Below are 27,664 nucleotides of genomic sequence, written 5' to 3' on the forward strand. Positions count from 1 at the left end.
CGGCCTGGGGCGCGCCCTCCCCGGGGCGCACGGCGCCGTCCGCCCCTGGCTCGGCTCCCGGGCGCTGGGCCTCTCCCCGCGGGGGCCGCCCCAAGTGGGCGAAGCGATGGAGCGGGCTGTAGAGTGGAGCCTCCATCAACCGTTGAGGACCAGGAGCCCGTGGCAGGCGGTGGAGAGGCCGGGGGAGGCTGGGGCAAGGCAAGCGCCCGGGGCTGCGAACAGGAAGGACGGCGGCGCCGCGGGACGCCCCAGGGCAGGCCCCGGTCCCTCCAACGGGCGGGGAGCCCAGCTCCAGGGGAGCCCGCAGCTCCCTCCATCTTGGTTGTGGAGGCGGGGAGCGGCGTCTGGGGCTCCCCACCGTCGCGCCTGTCCCCCACGGCCGGGCGGACGCAGACGCCGGAAGCTGGGGCCGTTCCCTCGGCCGAATGGCAGAGCCCAGTCGGGGCTTCTCGGGGACGAGTCTCCCGGCCCCACGGGGTTTGGTTTTGAATGGGTCCCAAGTTCCCACAGCAGTTCCGACAAAATGGAGGACGTCGTCTCCTCCTGCTGCAGCCATGACGGGAGGTGGGGGGACTATTCCCCACGGGGGCGCGGCGAGGCTGGAAGTGCCTCCACCGCCCTCAGAGCGCCTGAGGGTCCACTTCACCCGCGGCCCCGACTGCCCACGCAGCCCCGTTCCAGCCCCTCCCCGGTCTCGCCCCTCGCGGGGGGCTTCAAAGAACTGGACAGGGAGGGCGTTGGGGCATCGAGGCCGCGCCTCTCCTCGGGCAGAGTCGTGGGGAGCCGCTGCAGCGGCCTGTGCGCCCAGGCCCGGGCGAGGGCAGGCGGCCCCGCCCCAGTCTCTCGGGCTGTCCCGAGCCCGGAGAACCCCGTACCCCCGGGGCCGAGCGGAGGCCGGTGCAGCGGACCCCGAAACTCGGGCTCCTGACCCCAGCGGACCCGGAGGAAAAAGTGGAACAGCAGAGCCGGAGTGGGGGCGGGGCGAGGGGGCCCGCCCTGACAGACAGCCCCGCGGACCACCCTACCAAGCGGAGTCCTGAAAGAAGGCCGACGCAGCCAATAGATGTGCCGGACGCACCTCGGCCCGCCTTCTCCGCCAGCCAATGAGCGCGCGGAGAGCGGGGCCTCTCCAGGCTCAGCCGCGCCGCAGCCGCCGCCTCCTCTTCCTCCTCCTCAGCGCTAAAGCCGGGACTGGACCGCGCAGAGTTGTGCGTGTCGCCGAAGGGGGGTGGGTCGGGGGAGGGGAGGTTCGTTCCGCGGAGCCGCAGCCAGAACCCGGTGAGGCTTATCCCCGCTGTCTTTCCAGTCCAGGGCCGCCGAGAGTGGGGGTGGCTGGGAGCAGCGCAGCCTCTGGAGGAGGAGGCGGAGGCGGAGGCGACTGGGGAGGCGGAGATGCGTGAGGGCAGCCTCCGGAGCCTCCCAGCGACCCGGGGTTAATACCCCGCGGTACGGCGTCTGGGGCTGCGAGAGTGCGGGCGAGGCCGGGAGGGCTGGGTGAGACGGGCCCCAGAGGCGGGGGTCGCCGGGGGAGGTCACGGGGTATTTTCCTTTCTCTCCTGCTGGGGGTAGGGCGCCCAGGTCGGCTCTCGGGGCTGCGCTCCCACTTTGTCCGCCGGAGCTGAGGGCCACAAGTTTTTCGGGGTGAGGGTAGCTGCCAGTGCCCCGCCGGGTACCCTCCTTCGCTCTTCTCTTCCCCGGCGCTGCGCAGCTTTTTACTCTACTTTTTTTTTGGAGAGTTTCTAATGGCGGACCTGGAAGCAGTTAGTCATCGACTGCAGGGCGGGCAAATCTTGGGCCCAGGGCAGCTGCGTGGGGCAAATGTGGACCCAGCTTGGTTGCGTAAGCCGCCCCTTACTCCTGAATTGGTGCTGAGAATGACGGGGATGACGTTGGGTGGGTGAATTTAGGAGGAAATAAAAATCCCTTGCTGGTGTCGAGGCAACGTTTGCCCTTCTTGGGAGCAGGCTTGGTGCCCTCAGCCCACCCTAGCCCTCCCAATTCTGTAATTGGAAAAAAGCAGATTTAGTTTTGTGTTGTGTTCTGGTTCCTATAATTTTTTTCAAACTTGGTTTCTCCGCAATGTTTGGGTGGGGGAGGATAACAGAGCGCTGAAACTCCTTGACCTCTTATCCATCCGTTTTCCTCCTTCCTCTGTATTGCGAAGTTGGTGCTGCGTCCAGATTAGTCGTCACGAAATCATTCATCTTCTCTCATTCTAGGAGCAGGAATCACTTTCAAGCCAATCTAGTGAAGATTTGGCAGAAATTAAGAAGGGAAACATTTCCATTGTGAGTCATGTTATCCCGCTTTCCTGTTTGAAATACTTATTGCAGTAGTAGGGTGTTCTTCCTGTGGGATTTGCCTTTGTGTTGTCTTGCAGGCCTTGGTCTTCAAGCTAATTGTTTAGATGGCCCTGTTCCCAGAGCCAAGCCAGGGTAGTCCCTGGGAAGGAAGTGGGAGTGGGTGCTGGTATTTATTTACACCACTGGTACTCTCTCAAGTTCCGAAACAGGATTTAAAGTTAGCTCTCTTTTAAATGCTTTGCATTTAACATTTTCTTCTTCCTTTCCAATGGATAGGAAAAAAAGTGGTGTTTGATTGTTTGCTGTTGGATTTTTAAAAATTTACTGAATGATTTATTAAGATTATGGAAGAGAAGTTCTTTTCAATGTATTTGCCTTGTATTTGAGGAAGACTGTTAACTTATGTACACTAACAGCCCTCCAGCTAGCATCACGTCAGGAGATATATAATCTCATTGTCACACTATTCCTGATTCTAAGATGACCAGTAAATCCGCAGTGACTGCCTGATCTCGCTCCATTATGAAGTTAATGTTTTTTTCCGTTGCTACCAGAAAGTGCTCTATGTATTCATTTTGGTACAATACAAATGCCCTTTCTCCGACAGCTGTTGGGTTAATGGCTTTTACACCAATCCTTGCCTGAATGGATAATTTTAAGAGTCAAAAAAATGATGATTTTTTTTTTTTTTTTTTTTAAAGCTCTGCTTCTGCTTTCATTATCTGGGAATTTGTAGAGTCTGAGGTCTTACCTGTCTTGTCCTTTTAACCTTGATCAGTTTTTTGTTGCTTATGGAAACGGAACTTAAAGTGATTAGTTTATCTCCTATAGTAGTATTCCTGCCTTCCCTTTGCCCTTGTTGCTCCCTGCTAATTTAGTTGCACTTACTGTCTTATACTTCACAGCGTATCTCTTTCGATTGGTTAATCTTAGGACAGTGTCAGGTTGTAGAATTCTACGTCTAGCTTTTAGAGATGATAGTTTGAAGTGGATAATCTTCATAGGATACCTGAAGGAGTGATATTTCACATTCCATGGTAGTAGTTTGGTGAGATAATGGGATGTGGATGTGGTCCTAGATGGACTAAATAGAGAAAGGAAACTAACGGGAACTAAGAAAGTTGCCAGGGTAGCAGGTCACTAACTCAGTTATTACCACTTAGAACACCATTTTTCTCAGCAGGGTGTTCCTAGGGTATTTACAGCACACTGTAGTACAAAGGACTTCGTTTTGGTGCTGGCCATGTTGAGATTCAAATCTCTGTTCCTGCATTTATTTTGGCAAGTCATTTATTCTCTGAACTACGTGTATTTTATAAATGTCTATCTTCTCCATATTGTTATGAGGATTGTAAAGAGTACAAAAATAGGTAAAGTGCTTAGTCCATAAGTTATAGGAGACATGCATACATATATATGCATATATAGTTAGTGGTAGATAGTCTTACCCTCTTTATTTTTTTCATTTATTTCTTAAGATTTCCCCAGCTTTGTCTTTTGGGGACTAGAAAGCAGATGGAAGAACGAGAGGGTAGCTTTCAACCGGGAGCTTCACAATAGGGTAATCTTTTGACTGATATATGAAGGACCCCATGGGTCATTATCTTTAGGGTTTTCCTTTTTGTTGGTTCTTAGTTCCACAGGGAAGAATCTTCCTGAGAAAGAAGTCTGCCAGAGAATGGTTTGCCGCCTGGAAGATAGAGGTCTGGATGCCAACTCTGGGAATCAAGTGGGAGAGGGGACATTTCTTACACATGGTAGTGAAAATTCACCAGTGCTTGATGAACCCAAGGCAAGGATCTTATGTTCTGTCCTCACCAAAGAATAAAAATCTGTTATAGAACTTGTGCTAGGTTGGACAAGAACATGTCTAGAACATGTCACCGTCAACATGATGGGAGGCAAGAGATTTAGAGTCTCCCAACCTCCTCATTTTAGCCATCTACCCACCTGTTTCAGGAATATCTGGTGTTACAGGTTCCTGAGCCTTTTGAGGAATTTTCCATCACTGTTTTAGAGTTTGGCTGTCTTGGGTCAGCTGAGTTAATCATTCGTCCACTTGCTCTTAGCTTACAAAATTCTGTTGCTTTTATTTCTTCTGTTCATCCTTTCCTTGTGGGTAGGACCTTGACTACTGTTTAGCAGAGTTTTGGAAGGGAGTCAAGTTAGTTGTGTGTGATCAGTCTATCGTATTAAACCCTATCAGGGTATTGATTTCTAGATAATAATCTCATACCCAGTCCCTGCAGTAATTCTCTTGTTATTTGTGGCGATAGTTCAGTTGATTCTTCTTTCTCCTATCTCATTACTTTTGTTATACCTTCAGAATCATAGTACACCTTTATATTAAGAAAAATCTGTTAGTTGTGGGACAATGTAAATCCACAGAGATGCCATACAACTTGTGAATGCAACAACCTTCCGGGGAAAATACCTTCCGAGGTATTTCTGAAAATAGTCTACCAGAAGAGAGCTAAATACTACCTTTTTTATGTCTTTGTTTTAGTGTTAAGTCTTATCTTTATCCTCAATTAAATATCCTGTTAAATTTACAAGGTTGTTGCCCATTCCCTAGGGATAGTTTGCATTTAAGCGTTTTGCTTGGGTTTCAGCCTGTTTGTATAGTGGTAATATATTGACCTTCTCTGTGCAGATTTTCCTTAGATTTTACATTGATGTGTGGTTTTTAGTAGTAATTTTCATTGTACCAAATTAAATCAAACATTTAAATCAAACAAAAATAGTTATAATTTGTGGATGAATAACATACCACAAGAAGATTAGGTACATGCTTAAAATTAATTTAATTAGGCACTTTTAAAAATCCTTGGATGTAGGCAAAGTATTTGCCTAAAATACCTTCTCATTGGAAAGGGATTTAATAATTTTTGCACTCTCTAATGTGGTTCAGGCAGTATACTAGGGATTTGCATGTCCAGTTATCTCATTAAAACCCTTGAAGTTGGTTGGCCCTGCACAGTGGCTCATGCCTGTAATCCTAGCACTCTGGGAGGACGAGACAGGAGAATCACTTGGGCTCAGGAGTTCAAGACCAGCCTGAGCAAGAGCCAGACCCCCTCTCTACAAAGAAATAGAAAAATTAGCTGGGTGTGGTGGTGTTTGTAGTCCCAGCTACTCTACCCAGGAGTCTGAGGCAGAAGGATCACCTGAGCCCAGGAATTTGAAGTTGCAGTGAGCTATAATGACATAGATGCACTGTAGCCCTGGGCTACAGATCGGACTACAGATTGAGACCCTGTCTTCAAAACAAACAAACATAAAAACCTTGACGTCATGTATTATTCTCATTTGCAGTTTACAGTTAGAAAACAAAAACTCCATGGAGTGAAATAATTTGCTCAGTGCCACATAGCACATTTGCTAAACAGGAACTTATCTGTTTTTGGACAGTATCGTAAAAATAGAACTTCTTTGTGGTCTTGTGTTTATGGAATTGAGAAACTGTTTGATGGTTAAATTACAAACACAATGGCTTTGAGTAGTGGTTTAATTTATAATCTGGGACTTAAAAGTAAGTGAATGAATACTTAATCTTTGTTTCAGAGGGAAATGACTGCAGTGAGCTAAGTGTGAAGAGTACCCTATCATTTTCTGTGAAAAGAGTAAAATAGGAAGTAGTGGCCATGGGGATACTGTGGAGTCAGATATATCTCTTTTCCAGAAATTGTTCTTTTCTAAGTTTTATTAGATACAGAAAGGACTGAAGAAATTCATGTATTAACCTCTCTTATATTTTATAACTCAGTTTATTTAGACTGAATTATTGCCCCTTTCGTTTGAAAATCAACCTCATAATAAGCTTAATAGATGAATGTTAACCATGATCTCAATTTTTGTGTTTCTTTTATAAACCTTCTTTTAAACTGGTCCCTTAGTTTTGTTATTTCTTTATCTTTGAAACAGCCTTATTTGAATATTGATTTTTTAAATTTTTAATTAGTTGGCTTATCTTAATAAAAGATAAGTGATTTTTAAAAATTGTTTTCCTCATTCATTGCATATAATGCAGTGGCTAAGAAATAGGTTCTAGAGTCAGATTTCCTGGATTTGAATCCTGACTTTACCCTTTCCAGCACTCAAGACTTGGGCAGATTACTTATCTTCTAAGTCTTAGTTTCCTAATTGGTAAAGTGGGAAAAATAATAGTTCCTACCTCACTTAAGTAAACATTAACTGAGTTAATATATTTAGTAGCATAGTACATATTAAGAATAAATGTTACTTATTACATGACTATATTACTGATTAAGATTAGGAAAATTTTAGAATACAAATGTTAGCATATTTCGATATGAGATGTTTAAAATGGAATGATGACTGCCTTATGAAGCAAGTTTTCTTAATCATTCAACACCTTTACAGTTCCCACCCCTTTCACTTGAGTGTACTCTCAGAAAATTGAGGCCAGCATGTATAAACAACCGCAACTTCCCATCATTTCTACATACTTACATACATTTCAATTGTACTTAGTTTTGCCCTCTTGCTATTGAGATAGAGGAGATTATTACATATGATCAGTTTTACTACCATCTGTGCACATGTCCCCATCTCTCATCTGCTTAAGGGCCATGCTCCATCATTTATTCACTTCCCCAGATTCTTCAACTATTATCTCTCTGCTGGGTCCTTTTCCTTCATAATAGCTTAGCGCATAGTAAGTACACAAAAATGTTGAGTATAACAGGAATAGTTAAGAATTTGGGGCCTATAGTTAGAGCTCTGAGTTAAGTCTCACACAGACCTATCTAAAACAATTTAGTTAGCTTCTCAAAGCCTCAATTTTCTAAACTGTAAAATAGAGTAAATTATACCTACCATCATGAAGATCTGAGCTCATAGCATAATGCCTGGCACAAGAGTACTTAAGCTTTCTGTATAAGGACAAGAAAGATGCAAAAAGGTAATCACATAGTTACATTGGAAGCAGAGATTTTGAAAAAACAATGACAAAGATACTAGAGAAATAGGAATTGGACTGGATCACAGATGCTGTAGTAGATGAAAGCATATGGACTATATAAGTGTTAGGACCTTGGATTATTGGTAATTGATAGAATTATTTTGTTGCTATTTTCTGGTTCAAAGGAAGACTTATGTATTTTTTCAATATAAAAAGTAAATAGATTAAAGTACTGTAAATTGAGTATTTTTTAAAGGACTTCCAAAAATTGCATCATTAATTTCCATCAAACTCCAAAGAAGTAAATATTAGATGGTTGACAGGAGAGGAAAAACAGGGATGAGTATCAGGTAACACATAAAGAAAAGAATTTAAAATGTTACTTGTGCCATTTCATTGCATTAAAATGCAAAAAAACATAATATAATAGAACTTGTTTTTTTCTTTGTCTCTTACAGGTTCTTTGGCATGGATAAATGTTCAGTGGGAGGATTAGAATTGACTGAACAGACTCCTGCTTTATTAGGGAGAACAGCTATGACAGCTAGTCTCATGGACATAGGAGATTCATTTGGTGATCCAACTAGTCTTTTAATCAATAGATCTAGCAACTCATCAGTGGAAGATGATGATGATGATGTTGTATTTATTGAATCTATACAACCTCCTTCAGTTTCTGCTCCTGCGATAGCTGATGAAAGAAATTTTATATTTGCGTCATCAAAAAATGAAAAGCCACAAGGAAGGTATTCCATAATTCTTCCTTCTTCAAGAGATTTGGCTTCTCAGAAGGGAAATATAAGTGAGACAATTGTTATTGATGATGAAGAAGACATAGAAACAAATGGAGGGGAGGAGAAAAATTCTTCTAGTTTTACTGAATGGGGACTTCCTGGAACTAAAAACAGAACCAAAGATTTGGATTTCTCCACTTCCAGTCATTCAAGAAGTAAGGTAAATGCAGGAATGGGTAAGAGTGTTATCACTACAGAATCAACTCTGAAATACATATTACTAATGTTACAACTATAGAAACAGGTATATGCTCTGTGAATGCTGAGCGAGACACGAACATAACGATTACACATATAACATCACTATAGAATTCCAACTTGGGAGATGTCGCTAAAGGACTGCAGTCAAGTAATTTTGGTGTTAATATACAAACATACACCCCATCTTTGACTTCACAGACCAAGACTGGAGTAAGGCCTTTTAATCCTGGTAGAATGAATGTGGCAGGAGATGTATTTCAGAATGGAGGATTTGCAACTCATAGTCCTGGTAAGTAGTAAGTGATGATATTTTCTTTCTACCTCAAGTAAATAAACTTTTGGCTGTTCTTTTTAGTACTCATATCTATTTTATTTACATCCTAAATGTGAAATATTTTATTTCTGTTGACTTTCATATTAAGATAATACATTTTACTTAATAGAACTGTGCAGTCTATTTGGTTTCTGAAATTTGGGGAATTTAATCTGTTTTACCCAATGTGATTTACATCTAAAGTGTTTTAATTGAAAACCCCTATAACTACTGCCCCCAGCCTTGTTTATCTTAATAAAAATCATAGGATAAAAAGATGGGTAGTCAACAGAAAAACTAAAGTAATATTATATAATAATTTAATTTTATTTAATCTGCTATTATTAACTTGAAGTTTCAGTTTTTGCTTTTTAAGTGTTTACTTTTGGGCTGCATATCTCAAATTTTACGTTTTGTTTTGTGGTTTGTTTTGGGGGGGGAGTTTATTTTTATTTTTATTTATTTTTTTTTTGAGACAGGATCTCACCCTGTCACCCGGGCTGGAGTGCAGTGGTGTTGTCATAGCTCACTGCAACCTCAAACTCCTGGGCTAGGCTCAAGCGATCCTCCTGCCTTGACTTTCCAAGTAGCTGGGACTACAGGTGCGGGGCACCACTCCTGGCTAATTTTTCTATTTTTTGTAGAGACGAAGTCTTTCTGTTTTGCTCAGGCTGATCTGGAACTCCTGGCCTGAAGTGATCATCTCACCTCAGCGTCCCGAAGTGCTGGGGTTACAGAATTTTAGTTTTTCTTTTCTTTTTTTTTTTTTTTGCTGAGCTATCTCTTATTTATTTTATTTATTTATTTTTTTTTTTTGAGACAGAGTGTCGCTTTGTTGCCCTGGCTAGAGTGAGTGCCATGGTGTCAGCCTAGCTCACAGCAACCTCAAACTCCTGGGCTTAAGAGATCCTACTGCCTCAGCCTCCCGAGTAGCTGGGACTACAGGCATGCGCCACCATGCCCGGCTAATTTTTTCTATATATATTTTAGTTGGCCAGATAATTTCTTTCTATTTTTAGTAGAGACGGGGTCTCGCTCTTGCTAAGACTGGTCTCGAACTCCTGACCTTGAGCGATCCACCCGCCTCGGCCTCCCAGAGTGCTAGGATTACAGGCGTGAGCCACCGCGCCCGGCCCATGAGCTATCTCTTATAACACAAAGGATTTTAGTTTTTAAATCAGCATTTTATTAGTTGTTCAATTTTAAAAGTTGGAAAACTCTCTTCCCTTTAAATCAAAGAATTGTTACTTTTAAAATTTTTATGTGGATAGTCCTATTCTGATAAAATATAACAGAAATTATTTTAAAATAACAATTCCCTTTTGTGGCTTTTTTATAACTTCTGTGGGGTTGGGGGGGGCTTTTTTTTTTTTTTTTTTTTAACCATTTTAGTACTTTTAGCCTGTTGAATTTTGGGAAACAACTAAAAAGTAACTGAAACCTAAGAACCTAATCACTGTTGTTGCTTTAATGGAATGCTAGTGCTTTTTTCTTTATTTTTTAAGTCTTTTCCTCTGGTTATGAGAATACTGTGTGATTATTACAGAATATCTGGAAAAAAATCATAGTTAGAAGTAAGAAAATAATATGTCACCTTACTCCAATCACCGTTAAGATTTTGGTTTGTTTTCAGTCTTTTGCTCTGTGGTTTTTATTTATTTATCTATTTATCCATCTATCCATTCATCCTTGAAATTTCCCAAGTATTAGAAGTATCTGTGCTATATTCATGAGCCCCTTGGCTCATACCTAAATTTATGGTAAAAGATGAGATGACTCAGGATGGGGTCTGGTCACCACAAAGACCAGCCATGTGATTAGACAGTTGGGTCTTTGAGCTAGCCCAGACTCGGGGAGCGAACCTGGATACTGAGTTCAGTCATTTGGCCAATGATTTGATCAGTCATGCCTACTGAGGGAAACCCCAATAAAACTATGCTAGACATTGATGCTCAGTGTAGCCTCTTGGTTGGTGAAAACATCAGTATGCCAGGAGGATGATGCTACTGATTACACAGAAAGCTGACCCAAAAGCTCTGCATTTGGGACCCTTCCAGGCCTTGCCCTGTGTGTCTCTTCATTTGACTGTTTCTGGTTTGTATTTTTTATAATAAAACTATAATCGTAAATATAGAGCTTTCCTGAGTTCTGGGAGTTATTTTAGCAAATTATTAAAACTTAGGAAGCTCCCAGATTTGTAGGCACTTGGAAGTGCAGGTGGTATTTAAAGTGAGGACAGTCTTGTTGGGGACCATGTCTTTAAACTTATGCAATACACTTATATTGCAGGTGTACCAGTTGGTGTTGGAATAACATCCATAAATGAAAGTGATACTTTTCTTTTTGGCAAGCGCATGATAGTGGAAACTATTTGCTAGTAGTACAATTTGGTTCCACTGCCAGCAGTGTTGCTTTTATACTGTTAGTACAAATGCCAACATAGTGAAAAAAGCAAATAAATCTTGGTATCATTATAGAAAGAGTTTGGCCTTGCACAATTCTCTTTTTCTAATACAATGCAGAATGGAAGTGGTAAGCATATAAAACCTTGTCTTATTCTTGGCCTCAGGGAAGCATTGGACATTTCATCAATGTGTTATTAGCTCATATCAAATACAATTATCTTTTTAAGTTTATGAATAATAATTTATTATTTGGGGTTATTTCTACTCTTTGAAATTATAAACAAACTTTCTCATAAACATTTCTGTGAGATTGGCACACTTATTTTCTCGAAAAGTTTCTAGAGGTAGATTTGCTGTCAGAATGTCAACATAATTTTTAAGCATTTGATGGTTAATGCAAAATTCCTCCCACCAAAAAGTTGTATTACTTTTTTTACAACATAAGAGTTCTTTTTCAGTGCTGTCTGTAGAAAAAAAGAGGGTTTCTTTTCTGTATTGTAAGCACTCCTCAGGTGTAGGAATATTATCTAAAGTTTGCTAAACTAAAAGGTGGTATCATCCTAATTTACATATTATTAACCTTTTAAAAATATATTTGCAACTGTTTAATGAATTTGCTTAAATTCATGTCTGTCATCCATTTATTACTATGTACATCTTTTGTTTATTGATATTTAAACCTGAGAAATAACATAAAAAATTTGTGATCTCTATATGGAAGGATATGTTAAACTTAAAAGCAGTGAAGAAGGTATTGAAGACTTTGAAATGATGTACATTGAAAATCATCCTTTAGGGTCTGTTTATTTCTTTTACATAATACTTTTATAATTATTGCCTAAATTTGAGATATTTATTTACTGCTTGTTTTAGATGTTATTCATGCTTGTTTATATAAACATGAATTTTTTCATATATAAATAGAAGCTCTTCAGTGGAGTTTCAGCTAGAAGCATTGCCATGTATTTCTTTTATGTTTTAGTCTTCAAGACCAGTTTTCACCTTCTGTAGTAAATTGATATATATTTAATGGTGGATGTGGGTAAATAGATGTTTTTCAATATAAAAGTGTAATATAGACTAATACTTAACTGTAAAAAAAGCATACAGTAGTTAGATACAATACTATCATTCCACTCAAATTGTGGGCATAATTGACAATTGCCAAGGTTGTTTGAAAGCAGTCTTGATTACTCTTGGATTTATTTTTATTATTGTCATCCTTTTATTAATCCAAAACTATATTTTATATTTCTGATTTTTCTCATCACATGAAGTATCGATAATTTTAAAATGTTAACAAAGACTAACTGCATTAAATAACCCATTTGACACTCATTCATAAAAATGAAGCAGAAGGTCTTTATAACTACGTCTAAACTATTTTATGATACAGGGCAATGAATTTGTATGGTCTGTGAAGTATGGATAAATTTACAATGTTCCTGGGTTCTCTAAAGGTTTATTTTTGGGGACAAAAGTTACAGGACTATATCCTTTAAATAATAAGATTTAATCTAGAATTCTAAAGAAAATGTTCACCAGATTTTCAGGTGATAGTGAAAAACAAGTGAATATTTGAAGTTTTCTTAAAGATTAGGTCACTTGTCAAAAGGATGGTCTTTTTGTTGTCATTGCTCTTTTTCACTGTTTAACTTTAATATAAAATAGTAAAAGCAGTCTATTTTTAGTGTTGACCCTAGATTTTGTTTTACTTGCTGTCAGCATTAGTAAAACGAATCATTTTTTACCAGGAAACTGTGAGAATAAAATGACAGTGATTATATTATTATTATAATGTTATTATTTGAAGTCAAAACTCCTCCCGAGTGTCTTTAGTTGCTGTATACTTCCCACTTAAATAAATTGAAGGTTTTTTAGTACCTGCCCCACAAAAGGCAAGGATTTCTGGAGTTGAGTTATATTTACATCCAGGGCTCATAGGTTCAATTTCATCATGTAAAAGTATGGCTCTTCATAAAGTACACATAGAACTGTGCTTTCCATTTTATGAAAATAGGGTTTAATTCTTTAGGATGGACCCCTAAGCCATTTAATCCTTTCATTTACCTTTAGACTGTGTTCCAGTGAAAGTTCTCCAGTTACTACATACCTTGATGTAAACAGTAAAAAAAACTCATGACAGAAAATACTTAGAAATTGCTCTTGTTATCTATGTTGTATTTTTGTTGCATTATAAACATTTGTGGCCACAATACTGATTCTAGTGATTTGCACCTCTGATAACTAGGTAATTCCTATCCCTCCTGCTGAGAATAACTAGAGGAAAATGGCAAAAATATATAAAATATCTATTTAAAGGCATCATAGAGTGGAAAAATTAGGGTTCCAAGATCTGAGAGAAGAAGCCTCAGAGAAGTAATCCTAGTACTTGGGGCTGCTTTCCCTTGTGGGTATGTGTTCAGTTCCAGAAAAGGTTGCTGAGAAAGGCTGAGAAGCTAAGTGGGCCTTTCAGTAAACTCACAGGGGCCCTACAAGAGGAGTACTGGTAAAAAAAAAAATGAAAAACTCTTCCAAGCTTTGGAATGAAATGCTAACATCATCTAGAACCTTAGAGTTTTTTTACACTTTCATATAAAAATAATAAAAACCAACCCTGAGGTATGAGAAGTCAGGACACCATATGATAGAAAATCAAAAGAAAAATTCGGGTACAGTGAACACCATCATGGTGGCAGGCACCCTGAAAGCCCTGACGTCAGCATTATACAGTGTATATTCATGTAACAAAAACATTTGTACCCGCTTAATATTTTGAAATTTTTAAAAAAAGGAAAATCAAAAGAAAAAAAAGACAGAAGTTAGCCCATCACTGTATAATCCCAGCTACTTGGGAGGATCACTTGAGCTATGATTACACCACTGCACTTCCGCGTAAGTGACAGAGCAAGACCCCATCTCTGAAGAAACATGATTTTAATTAAAAGTGCACTCGCAAGGGTTCAGGGTAAGAGGGTTATCAGGCACAGATTTTAAGAAACTATACATTTTAACTGTAAATGGGGCACAGCTGAAGAGAGTATGAATATGAACTAGAAAGTATATCAGAAAAGAGTATCCAGAGTGAATCATAGCCAAAAGGGTGGGAAATGCAGAAAAGAATATGAAAGACCTATGACCCTTGATGGAAAGAACATGTAATTAATGACCCAGAAAGAGCAAGAGAGAAATGGAACAGAAAGAGGTGTGATGAATAATTTTCTATAATAAAATTGAGAAAATACATTAACCCAAAGAGAAGTTAAAAGGTTAAATTGTTAACCTAAACGTAAAATTTATTTAGATATACTTGATTTGCCATCCTGAGGAACTGAAAGAATTCCTTTTGTTACTTGCTTTGTACTGTTTTTGCCTGTAAAGTAAAATAATTTGAAAATAGGACAAAGGAGGTTTGAAGCAGTAGGTGGTAATTTAGATATGAGTATAGATACGAGATAGTATGTTTGTTAGATAGGTAGGTAGTATTGTGAGAAGCCTTTGCTACAGTGACAGGTGGACAGTCATAGGCCTTTTGCTAATGGACAAGCTCTTTTTGAAGAGAGATCACAAAATAATTCTATACTCTAGGGCCTTGTTTTGCAAAGTGTCACCGTCATCTAAGAGTTGGTTAGAAGTGCAGAATATCAGGCCCCTCCTTGACCTACTGATTTTTTTGTTGTTGTTGAGACCGAGTCTCACTCTGTTGCCCAGGCTAGAGTGCCGTGGCGTCAGCCTAGCTCACAGCAACCTCAAACTGCTGGGTCAAGCAATCCTCCTGCCTCAGCCTCCCGAGTAGCTGGTACTACAGCCATGCACCGCCACACCTGGCTGATTTTTCTATTTTTAGTAGAGACAGGATCTCACTCTTGCTCAGGCTGGTCTTGAACTCCTGAGCTCAAGCAATCCTCCCACTTCAGCCTCCCAGAGTGTTAGGATTACAGGCATGAGCCACCGCGACCAGCCTCCACCTACTGATTTAGATCTCCATATAAATAAGATTCCCAAGTGACTTCATGTGCATGTTAAAGTTTGAGAAGCACCTCACCTATAAGTAATACTGTACCATTTTATGTACTCTAGTTTCTCTTTAGATGGTATAAATATTTATCATTTTGAAGCTAACAGTACTATATGATGTAGCAGTCCCTGTGTAACATTAGGAAAGCTGAGGCTTTCCTGAGTAATCCACTGTCTATATTGATGCCTGTGAAATCCACTGTCTATATTGATGCCTGTGAAATAATATTTTAGAAGGCTAGGAAATAATTGTAGAAAGATTTGCATCAAAGTGTTATATCTAAAGTATTTTGAAGGGAAGTATACTAATGTCTACAATTTACCTGAAATATGTTTAAAAAAGATGTATTGCCAGCCTGAGCAAGAGTGAGACCCTGTCTCTACTAAAAATGGAAAGAAATTAGCTGGACAACTAAAAATATATAGAAAAAATTAGCCAGGCATAGTGGTGCATGCCTGTCGTCCCAGCTACTCTGGAGGCTGAGGCAGGAGGATGGCTTGAGCCCAGGAGTTTGAGGTTGCTGTGAGCTAGGCTGACGCCACGGCACTCTAGCCCGGGCAACAGAGTGAGACTCTGTCTCAAAAAAAAAAAAAAAAGAAAGAAAGAAAGAAAGATGTATTGATTGTTTAGAGGAATGAATAGGTAGGAATATGTGATAAAGCAAAAACAGTAAAATAGTGTTGAATCTAGTTGGTTGGGTATTTGGATGTTAAGTGTAAAATTCTTTCAGCATCTCTGTATGCTTAAAATTTTTCATAATGTTGGGGGAAACTTATGAACATGGATATGATATATATAAACTGCCATATTCCTCCACATTCCTCAAAGGTTCTGGATAGTCAAGCTTTTACTATAGTTATCTATGTATTTATCATATATACCCTTTGCTTTATTCTATAAATGTATTAATACTTTCCGCTTAGGGAAGAAAAAGTGGCTAATATTTGTTATGTACCCTGTGTGCCAGGCTTTGCTTTGCCATATGCATTGTCTCATTTATTCTTCATAACACTTGGTGACTTAGGTATTGTAAACCAGTTTATAGCTGAGAAAACCAAGGCAGAGCTTAATAATATATTTGTATAGTCTAGTAAGCTTAGGAGTTACATTTTGAACCTGTGTAGTTTGACTTAAGAACTGATTGCACAACTCCAGGGGCCACCATTTATTTTTTATTGTTGTCAGCACAATGGAGTATCATTCACTTGGAATACAAAATGGATATTTCCCTTGGGATTGTGCATGGAGGCTGTCTGGCCTTAACCATGTGCTTATACAGCTGCCTCAACTATTCACTTAATCTCTTAAATAAAAATTTAAAATATTTTTCTGATGTAAATTTTGATTTACTCCATGATTTTTTTCTTGTATGTTTCATTTTTAAGATTCTTGGATCTCCCAGTCAGCTTCATTTCCCCGTAATCAGAAGCAGCCAGGGGTGCATTCTTTATCACCAGTGGCCTCACTTCCTAAACAGAATTTCCAGCCTTCGGCCCAACAGCAACTTACTAAACCAGCTAAGATCACTTGTGCATATTGCAGAAAACCTTTACAGAAGGGACAGACAGCTTATCAACGAAAAGGATCAGCTCACCTCTTTTGTTCTACCACCTGCCTTTCTTCCTTCTCTCATAAACGTACTCGAAAGACACGAAGTGTAACATGTAAAAAGTAAGCAGTACCTTTCAACATTTTCCACATGGTTGAATACTAGTGGTATAAATAAGTATTTTGTATGTAATTGCAGATCTAAATAGATTCACGGGTAGAATTGTTGCAGGAGTATCTTCAAGTGTATTGCGCTTGAGTTCTATGGTGTGTCAGAGCTGTGGACTCACTTGTGCTGTATTTACTCCTGGCAGGAAAATAGAACATAGGTATGGGAGTAAATTGCCCCCTCCCTGCCACTGCCTTTGCCTCCCATTTCCCCATCTTACACATTAGTTCTACCAGCATTTTTTAATGATTCTAAAAATCTTAAGAACTTACAGCAAGGTTCTTGTGCTATTAATACAAAAGACTTTTACCTCTGACTCTTCTCTTTCCATATTATTTAAGAACTCTTGGCCAGGCATGGTGGCTCACGCCTGTAATCCTAGCACTCTGGGAGGCCAAGGCGGGTGGATCGTTTGAGCTCAGGAGTTTGAGACCAGCCTGAGCAAGAGCGAGACCCCGTCCCTACTAAATAAATAGAAAGAAATTATATGAACAACTAAAAATATATATAGAAAAAATTAGCCAGGCATGGTGGCCCATGCCTGTAGTCCCAGCTACTGGGGAGGCTGAGGCAGAAGGATTGCTTGAGCCCAGGAGTTTGAGGTTGCTGTGAGCTAGGCTAACGCCACAGCACTCTAGCCTGGGCAACAGAATGAGACTCTGTCTCAAAACAAAAAAGAAAAGAACTCTTAGAAATGAAGCCAAAAGTTGATTTTGCTACATCCAAAAATTATTGTTGATTCCTAGGATTAAATCATAAGAAAATGAAAAGTGTCAATTATTGTTCATAAATGTGACTTTTATTAAAATGCAGTGTTCTGAAATTGTGTGTCTATCCCTTGTGTTTCAGAAATGCAGCTACAAAGAAGGCTACAGTGGTTCCTCTGGTGGAGTCAAGCAAATCCTTCCAAGAAATTTATAGTACATCTTGTCTGTCTCCCTGTGAAGACAACCAGAATCTTAAAAAAGGAGTTTTTAATAAATCAAGATGTACAATCTGTAGTAAATTAACAGAGGTCTGGATTTTTATACCTAGGTTGTTATTTAGACTAACAGGGATAGTTTTAACTTTTAAGTGCTATTCTATGCTCTGTCATCTACATAATGCACATGTCCTAGATGTACACCATTAAGATAAACAGAAGAATAAGGATATGTTAGAACTTTCTTACAAATAAATATCCAATTTGCATAGTATGGAAAATACACATCTGTTTCTGTGGAATTGGTTGTACTTATAAACAAAGCAATTGTTTATAATGGATTTTGTTCTTATTAGCAATGCCAAATAAAAATGTAGTTTCAGGACATGAAGGAAGCAACAGATCCTGGTATGAGAACATGTGGAACAAGTAGAGTGAATGTTCCGTTTGCTAAACATTAAGTAAGTGGTATTGCAATCCTACCAGTGGCTAGAAGAGGAAGAAACATGTATATAGGCAGTCCTAATTTCACAAAGTCTTTAGTAACTACATTTGGTGTTGGTTACCCTGGAGCCATACAGATCAGGGGCACAGTTGTATCTCATTTACCACAGTAGGAACCACCCTAGTTATAGATATACAGGCACCATCTTCAATATAGATAATATTGATTCCCTTGGCCCCTCTCACAAATGTTCTAGGGCAGTGTACTTTATAATAGTGCCTAAAAATTGCTGATCTTTTTCTTTCTTTTTTTTTTTTTTTTTTGATATTGAGTCACTCTCTGTCACCCTGGAGTATAGTGATAGTGGTATCATCATAGCTCACTGCAACCTCAAACTCCTGGGCTGAAGCGATCCTCCTGCCTCAGCCTCCCAAATAGCTGGGACTACAGGCCTGTGCTACAATGCCCAGCTAATTTTTCTATTTTTAGTAGAGACAGGGTCTTGCTTTTGCTTAGGCTTGTCTCAAATTCTTTAGTTCAAGCAGTCCTCCCACTTAGGCATCCCAGAATGCTAGGATTATAGGCGTGAGCCACTGCACCCAGCCTGATCCATTTCCTTTAAGCAGGTCATATCAAAATCACTTGAGCCCAGGAGTTTGAGACCATTCAGGGCAACATAGCAAGACTGCATCAAAAAAAAAAAAAAAAACAGTCTTCTAAACCAGTTCATTTTCTGTCATTCTTAAATATCTTTAGGGAAGTTATTACTGATTTTATTGCTTTTTGTTCTATGCATCTTATTTTTCCTCTTCTAAATTCAAAGAATGATTTTTATAAAGAAAAAAATGAAAGAATAATGAAACATGCTTTTTTTTTTCCCCTGAACATATCTCCCATTAAGATATTATTAGGGGTTCTTTATTTATGTTGCAGAAACTAGTTATCTCTTTGCCTACTGTACTAATGTGGTTCACTTACTTTAGTTAATAAATTCTGGTTTTTCTTTTAGATTCGCCACGAAGTCAGTGTAAATAATGTAACACATAAACTGTGCAGTAACCATTGCTTTAATAAGTACAGATTGGCCAATGGTCTAACAATGAACTGCTGTGAACAGTGTGGAGAGTACATGCCCAGTAAAAGTACTGGAAACAACATCCTGATGATTGGAGGCCAGGAGAAGAGATTTTGCTGCCAAAGTTGTGTTAACAGATATAAACAGGTAATTCTTTTTAATGAGCCTTAAATGATCAGGTGTCAATAGATTGACCCTGTTAGCTTGCATTAGCCAGATTTGTTTTAGAATCTCATTTATTAAGTATGAAATACTTGATTTCCTTAAGTACTAAGTTTGACAGTTGAAATCTCTGACATTTCACTTTCATTTGACACTTACAGTTTTATTTTTATTGTGAAGGTACATCCTCAGTCTTTCAAACACATGGTTTGGCTTGTGATTATCTTTCAAATTTCTTTTTAGAACAATTTTTTTGAAACTATGGATAAGTCAAAAATTTGTGTTATTTTCGAATATGAGTTCCATTGTGGAACCAATGTGGTGCAGATAGCTTGAAATATCAATGAAGTATTTGAGAAGGATGTGGCTAATGAATGCACAGTACGTTCATGGTTTGAGAGGTCTGTTCTGGTGACTTTAATCTTGAAAATGAGCCATGTTGGCGACCTGAGACCAAGGTGGATAATGGTGGGCTGAAAGCTGTAGTGGAAGCAAATCCATCTTAACTTATACATGAATTAGCAGCAAGATTTGAGGTTACTATTCCAACAATATTGTACCATTTGAAACAAATCGGCAAGGTAAAGGAGCTGGATAGATGGGTTCCACGTGAATTACATGAGCATCAGAAGAGAAATCATCTGAAAGCTTGCCTTTTTCTGCTATCACTACACAAAGGCGAACCATTTGTTATGTATGATGAACAATGGATTCTTTTTGACAATTAAGAGGGTTTAGCACATAGATGAATAAAGATGAAGTGCCTAAACACAGTCTAAAACCGAATATTCATCAGAAAAAGCTAATGGTGTCTGTCTGGTTGTCCAGAGCTAGTATTATCCACTATAGCTTCATGAAACATGATCAGTCCATTACAGCAGATGTCTGCTGCAACCAATTTGACAAAATGAAGATACTTGCGATTAAGCAGCCGAGATTGGTCGATAGAGACAGGCCAGTCCTCTTGCAAGACAACACTTGACCACATATTGCACAAACAACACTGCTCAAACTCCAGGAGCTGGACTTGGAAACTTTCTGTCTTCCACTGTATTCATTCGCCAGACCTTGCACCAACTGACTACCACTTCTTCCAGGCTTTAGACCACTTATTGCAAGGAAAAATACTCAATTCTCAACAAGCTGTGGAAAACGCCTTTCGTGATTTCATTACCACTTGCTCTCCAGGCTTCTTCACTGTTGGCATAAACAAGCTACCGTTAAAATGGCAAAACTGTGGCCAAGCACAGTGGTTCACGCTTGTAATCCTAGCACTCTGGGAGGCTGAGGCAGGAGGATCACTTGAGTTCAGGAGTTCGAGATTAGCCTGAGCAAGAGTGAGACCAGCTTGAGCAAGAGCGAGACCCTGTCTCTATTAAAAATAGAAAAATTAGCTAGGCCTGGTGGCAAGTGCCTGTAGTCCCAGCTACTTGGGAGGCTGAGGCAAGAGAATAGCTTGAGCCCAGGTGTTTGAGGTTGCTGTGAGCTAGGCTGATGCCATGGCACTGTAGCCTGGTCAAGAGAGTGAGACTCTGTCTCAAAAAAAGAAAAAAGGGCAAAACTGTGTCAATAGTTTAGGCACGTCATTTCATTAATTGTACTGCTTCTTGTTTGATATATAATAAACTACACTTTTGATTCGAAATCAGACATTTCATATTTAATAACCTAATATTTTTTATGACTCATATCTTCTTTTGTCTATTCATGTCTTCAGCCTATTTTAATTTATTTGCTTCTTTTCTTTGATACTTTTTGTGTCCTATTTAAGGAATCTGCCTACCAAAGTTGTGTATTTTCCTACATTTTCTCCTAGAGACTTTTTAGTTTTAGCTTTTATTTTTAGGTCTGTCATTCATCTCGAATTAACTTTTTTATGGTGTGGGTTAAGGAATTATCAACTACTTGATTTTAAGACATTAAAAAACTACAATAATCAAGGCAGTATGGTATTGGAATATAAACAAATAGATCAGTAGGAAAGAAGATGTTTCAGAAATAGAATCACATAGATAGTGGATTTTAGAAGAAAGTACCAATCATTTTGATAGGAAAAACAGGTTTTTAAACAAATGCTGCTGGAACAATTTTTTGTTTTTTACAGAAATAAGTGAGCCTTGACCCCATTTCCTCCCATACACAAAAATTGATTTGAGATGCATCTGGGGAATGGACAAGCTAGAAGCTCTGACTTGGGGTGGGGGGGATGGACAATATACATAACCTAAACTTTTGTACCCCCATAATATGCTGAAATAAAAATAAATAAATAAATAAATAATTTGAGATGCATCAAAAATGTTAAACCAGGCATATTCTTAACCCCCATTTCACTGGATGAGAATTTAAGTGGTTATCTTTAGGGAAGAGTAACCGTGAAGTGCCAGGCTTTTATTGAACAGAAGAAACAGTAGATACCCATAGTTGAGTTGTATGTTATTTTTACAAGAAAGGCTTAATTTAGGTTAAATTTGTTTTCTTCATATGTACTGCACCTAATATTTAACAAGGCTTTGGCTTATAGAAAATTATAATGAAAAATTTAAAAATACAGAAAGACCTAATATTTTAAGTTATCTTTTCAAACACATGGCAAAAGTAACCTAATGAGCTTCTAATTTGATAATATAAAACTGTTAAGTCTTAATATTTTCCAAGTCTTTTTTATTTTTTTACCTGATGGTTTACCTGTATCTGAGTTTTTGTTAAGGGCAGTGAGCTCATAAACTTTAGACAAATACCATAATGCTCTCCTCTGAAAAACATTAGGCTTGCACGTAGATTATGAGTTTTTAACTCCTAAATGGACACCAGAAGAGGGCATAGAAATGAAGAAATGTGCATAGTCAAAATAGGCAGCAGCTGTAAATTCAGACTTTAATAACTATTGCTTGCTACTCTGATCCCATAGAAGAAAATGTTCATTCTACCATGTGTATTTCAGTAATACAGAGTAACTCATAACTAATAAACATTTGGCAAATATAGCCATGATATTTCTGTATAATAAAGTTGTATGTTTTATAAATGTGCTTCCCAACCACCACCACCACCATTATTAGCACATAAGTGTTTTGAAATGATTGGTGGCAGGCCTTCTGAGAAGGCCAATAGAGAAAACCTCAGTGATCTATGAACACCATAAGAAAAAATCTGAAATCTTGTACTTAGTGGCTTATTGCTGAATAATATACACAGTCATAAAATGTAAAGACTGAATCTGATCTAAGCCAGTGATTCTCAACCAGGGGTAATGTTATCCACCGTGGGGTATTTGCCAATGTCTGGAAGCATTTTTGACTATCATACCTGGAGGGTGCTACTGGAATCTAGCGGATAGAGGCCAGGAGAGCTGCTAAACATCTTGCAGTGCACAGGACAGTCCCTCACAACCGCCATCCTACCCAAGAAATCCTGTAACCGAAGGGTAAGTAGGTGGTCTGGTGTTGAGCATAGATGATGAGTGTGAAGAGAGGAGGGAAAGCTAAGTTTTCATATTCCTCATTGAGAAGTCAATTGACACTTAAAGCTGGGAAGAAAAAAATTAGCAAATAGTGATACAAACATTACTATGAGATTGGGAAGTAAGCACAAAAAGAATCAGCTAAAAAAATTACAAATTCCAGGTGTGGTAGTCTATGCCTGTAGTCCCTGGTACTTGGGAGGCTGAGGCAGGAGGATAACTTGAGCCCAGGAGTTCGAGGCTGTAGTGCCCTGTGATCACACCTGTGAATAACCACTGCACTCCAGCCTGGGCAACATAGTGAGACATTGTTTCGTTAAAAAAAAAAACAAAAAAAAAACATATTGGGCTGGGCGCAGTGACTTCCACCTGTAATCCTAGCACTTTGGGAGGCTGAGGTAGGAAGATTGCTTGAGGCCAGCAGTGTGAGACCAGCCTGAGCAAGAGCAAGACTCCACCTCTACAAAAAATGGAAAAATTAGCTGAGTGTCGTGGGGTGAGCTTGTAGTTCCAGCTGCTTGGGAGGTTGAGGCAGGAAGACCATTTGAGCCCTGGAGTTTTGAGGTTGCAGTGAGCTATGATGATGCCACTGTACTCCAGCCAGGGTGGCAGAGCAAGACGCTGTCTCAAAAAAAAAAAAGTATAGTAAATACATGAACCATTAACATAGTTGTTTATTATCATTATCAAATATTATTTACTGCACAAATTGTAAGTGCTATACTTTAAACAACTGTTTGTACAGTGGGTTACACCAGCATCACCACAAACACTTGGTTGCACGGCTATGACATCATTAGGCCGCAGGAATTTTTCAGCTCCATTATAATTTTAAGGACTACTGTCATACATGTGGTCGGTCCATCATTGACTGAAATTTTCTTATGTAGCACATGACTGTACCTCAAACTCACTGTGCCTAAAACTGAATCTCTAAAACCTGCTTTCTTTCTTTGTTTCCCATATCATTAAATGACCCCGCCATCCAATCAGATTTCCATGCAGAGACTGAATTTTTTTTGAGACAGGCTCTTGTTCTTTCATCTGGGCTAGTGTGCAGTGGCCTCATCATAGCTCAGTGCAATTTCAAACTCCTGGGCTCAAGGCATCCTCCTGCCTTGGCCTCCCAAGTACCCGGGACTACAGGTGCATGCCACCACGCCTTGCTTATTTTTCTATTTTGTAGAGACAGGGTCTCACTCTTGCTTAAGCTAGTCTTGAATCCCTGGCCTCAAGCAATCAACCCACCTCAGCCTCCCAGAGTGCTAGTATTACCAGCATGCACCACTGTGCCCGGCCTTGAATCGTTCTTTACTCTTCCTTCTTCCTTAGCCTCCAGAGCCATTCTCATTTACTAGCTAATCCAGATTCTACTTTGTAACCATCTCTCAACTCTATACTATCTCTACTGATACAATTTTAGACGTAGCTACCATCTTCTTTTCCTAGAATTACTACCACAGCTTTCTAACTGATCTTTGTACCTCTGATCTTGCTTCCTTATGTAAGATTGGAAATTCATAATACAATCAAGAGTAATCTTTCGAAAGTACAAATTTGATAATGTCACTCCTTTGCTTTTTTTTTTCTTACTTCATTGCTGCCATATTGCTCTCAAAATTAAAACAGAACCAGGCTCTTTTTCTTCAGCTCCATTGTATATGGTGTTCAAGTTGTGTATACCCAATAGAATGCCATTCACATTTTATACATCTTTGTTATGTTGAATCTTTTTTGCAGTTTCATTATAATTTGATACAAAAATAGGCAATATGTCTTTTTATTACAACAGATTTCAGTAGATGGCAGTAAAATGTTCAAAAACAAAAATTAAATTTGTGACAGATGTGCCAACTCTAACAATGTTAATTTACATACATTCTACTTTGAATTTACATTGTTAATCTAGCAGCATCTAAAAATAGTCTGTGCTTCTGAGCAAGGAGCTGTTCTTTAAGGTGATTGTTAAAATCAGATTTTAAAAGTCTTCTTTGTATTAGTATATTTTAAATCTGTAAGTACTAGCTGGTCCAAAGGTAGTGAGTTATCTCGATTGTTCACAGTCAGTGATAGATTGAACTCCTTGTTCTACTGTTTCCCCCTTCTCACTACCGTACTTGATTAGTCTTAAAAAAAATTAAAATTAAAAATCTATAAGTACTTCTATTATGACATTTTAAAAGTAATAATTTACCATTAATGATGAATGACACACAAAGTATTAAGTATAGCTGAATTAGCAATCTCTCTCCATATTACATATATGTGTATGTGTATATACCTGTGTGTGTGTACATACATGTGTTGGAATATTTATGGAAATTTCACCATTAAAATGAATTGCTATTGGCCACGTGTGGTGGCTCATGCCTATAATCCTAGCACTTTGGGAGGCCAAGGCAGGAGGATTGCTCAAGGCCAGGAGTCCAAGACCAGCCTGGGTGATAGCAAGATCCCTGTCTCTACAAAAAGTTTTTTAAATTAGCCGGGCATGGTGGCACGCACCTGTAAATGGCTATTAAGTTTCAGTGACTTTTACAGCAACTTTGTTTAGATATTATGAATGTACCCTGTAATTCACCCACTCAATTTTAGAGCATGTTCATCATCCCAGAAAGAAACTCCAAACCCAGTAACAGTCCCCACTTCTCCCTCCGCACCTTCAAAGTTCTAGGTAAGTATTTATCTTCTGTTTCTATAAATTTGCCTATTCTGGACATTTCACATAAATGGAATATATAACATATGGTACTTTCCAAAGGGCTATTTTCATGTATCATACTGTTTTAAATGTTCATTCATGTTGTAGCATATACTGGTACTTCATTTGCTTTTATTGCCACAAAGTATTTCTTTTCTTTTTTTTTTTTTTTTTTTAAGACAGTCTTACTCTGTTGCCCCAGCTAGAGTGCTGTGGCATCAGCCTAGCTCACAGCAACCTCAAACTCCTGGGCTGAAGCAGTTCTTCTGCCTCAGCCTCCCAAGTAGCTGGGACTACAGGCATGTGCCACCATGCCCGGCTCATTTTTTTCTATATATTTTTAGTTGTTCAGCTAATTTCTTTCTTTTTTTTTTTTTTTTTTTTTTTGTAGAGACGGGGTCTCACTCTTGCTCAGGCTGGTCTCAAACTCCTGAGCTCGAGCAATCTTCCCGCCTCAGCCTCCCAGAGTGCTAGGATTACAGGCGTGAGCTACCGCGCCCAGCCCAAAGTATTTCATTGCATGGGTAATACCACATTATAATCTATCAGTTAAAGTGTTATGGACATTTAAGTTGTTTCTACTTTGTGGTTATTATGAATAACATTGCTGTGAACATTTGTGTGTAAGTTTTTGTGTGGACATAACATTTTAATTTCTCTTGGGTATATACCATGGAGTAGAATTGCTGGATCATATGGTAACTGTTTAAACTTTAGAGGAACTGCCAAATGGCTTTCCCAAGTAGTGCACCATTTTACATTCCTACCATCATATTATGGAGGTCCAGTCTCTCCACATCTTTGCCAACAGTTGTCATTATCTATGTAGGATAGCCATCCTAGTGGTATGTCATTCTCATGTTGATTTCCATTTTTTGATGGCTAATGAGCATCCTTTTGTGTACTTATTGGGCATTTGTATATACATTGATTTTTTTTTTAATTTTAACAATCATAAAATAAAATCGTAATTTATCCTGTTTCTCCCCAGATGATGGAAACAAAATCAAAAAAATTATCAGCATCAGAAAATAGAAAAAGGAATGCTGTTAGAGAAGAAAATGAAAGACAATTATATGGATCATCAGGTACACTTTTGGAAAAATTAGAGGAACTACCAGAAAAAAAAGGAAAGACTTCAGAGCTACAGATTTCAGCAGAGTGTAGCACAGATACATTACTGATCAAACAGAATGTGAGTTTACCACCTTCTTCCCCATCAACCATAGCTGATACATTTCAAGAGCAACTGGAAGAGAAAAAATCAGAAGATTCCATTATGCCAGTTGTGCTTTCTACAGACCCAGGTACATGGCCCCGAATTTTGAATATTAAACAACGGGACACTCTTGTTGAAAATGATCCACCTCAAGTAAGAAATTTTAACTTTCCAAAAGACAATACAGGGAGGAAGTTTTCAGAAACTTATTATACACGAATTTTTCCAAATGGCGAAAAAACCACTAGATCCTGGTTACTTTATTCAACCTCAAAAGATTCTGTGTTTTGTCTATATTGCAAACTCTTTGGGGAAGGAAAAAATCAACTTAAAAATGAGAATGGGTGCAAAGATTGGCAGCATTTATCACATATTCTTAGTAAACATGAAGAAAGTGAAATGCACATCAACAATAGTGTTAAGTATTCAAAATTAAAATCTGATCTGAAAAAAAATAAAACTGCTGAAGCTGCAGAACACGGATTATATAAAGATGAGAAAAATGATGGTGTGCTGCTCTTGTACACATAATATACGAGGTTTGGTTTTTGACATGACTGGGTCTTATATTACTCAGAAAAAATCTGTACCATAATAGTCAATACCGTTGTGTTGTAAGGTTCCTATACAGAGTAACTTGCAACAGTTCATTAGCAATAAGTATAATAGCAAATAGTAAAGAATATTTTTATTCCAAATCTAAAACTAATTGGATTCTGTAGTCAATGCAAATTTTAATAAAAGCAATTTTTAATTTTCTCTGTCTATAAGTTTACACCTTTTTAAAATTGGCATTTGAGGACTGCCATTTGACAGGTCTGGTTAATATTGTGTTCTGATTACCTAATAAGAAGAAAGACAGACTTGAATTTATCTGTACCAAATCTGAATAAGATATTTATGTGAACAAGCATTCTCAACATTATTAAAGTAAAAACACTGAAATAGTTTACAGAATGGGATCTGAAACTACAGCTTTTTGCTAGCAAACCAAATACTTGT

At 38.8% G+C, this 27,664-nt stretch overlaps 1 protein-coding gene across 2 annotated transcripts; it reads left to right on the forward strand.

Moving 5' to 3' along the window:
• The first annotated feature begins 1,079 nt into the window (after positions 1–1,079).
• LOC138382828 (zinc finger MYM-type protein 5) lies at positions 1,080–27,664 on the forward strand. Of its 2 annotated transcripts, XM_069467462.1 has the most exons (8): positions 1,080–1,374; positions 2,220–2,288; positions 7,686–8,181; positions 8,421–8,511; positions 16,344–16,629; positions 17,525–17,690; positions 19,052–19,264; positions 26,435–27,664. In XM_069467462.1, the coding sequence occupies exons 3-8, from the start codon at positions 7,696–7,698 to the stop codon at positions 27,191–27,193; spliced, it is 2,001 nt and encodes a 666-aa protein (XP_069323563.1). In that variant the 5' UTR covers positions 1,080–1,374; positions 2,220–2,288; positions 7,686–7,695; the 3' UTR covers positions 27,194–27,664. The 2 variants fall into 2 exon arrangements, with proteins under 2 accessions (XP_069323563.1, XP_069323564.1); XM_069467463.1 differs by lacking the exons at positions 16,344–16,629; positions 19,052–19,264; positions 26,435–27,664 and having other exon boundaries at positions 17,525–17,936.

This window comes from Eulemur rufifrons, chromosome 4 (assembly GCF_041146395.1).
Source record: "Eulemur rufifrons isolate Redbay chromosome 4, OSU_ERuf_1, whole genome shotgun sequence".
Classification (NCBI taxonomy): Eukaryota; Metazoa; Chordata; class Mammalia; order Primates; family Lemuridae; genus Eulemur; species Eulemur rufifrons.

What these genes read in the sequence shown, in the direction of transcription:
- LOC138382828 (XM_069467462.1), top strand. Translation starts at nt 7,696, where the DNA reads ATGGATAAATGTTCAGTGGGAGGATTAGAATTGACTGAACAGACTCCT. An exon ending in CGAAGTGTAACATGTAAAAA is followed by an intron (nt 16,630 to 17,524) that starts GTAAGCAGTACC and finishes CTTGTGTTTCAG; the next exon opens with AAATGCAGCTACAAAGAAGG. An exon ending in GTGTTAACAGATATAAACAG is followed by an intron (nt 19,265 to 26,434) that starts GTAATTCTTTTT and finishes GTTTCTCCCCAG; the next exon opens with ATGATGGAAACAAAATCAAA.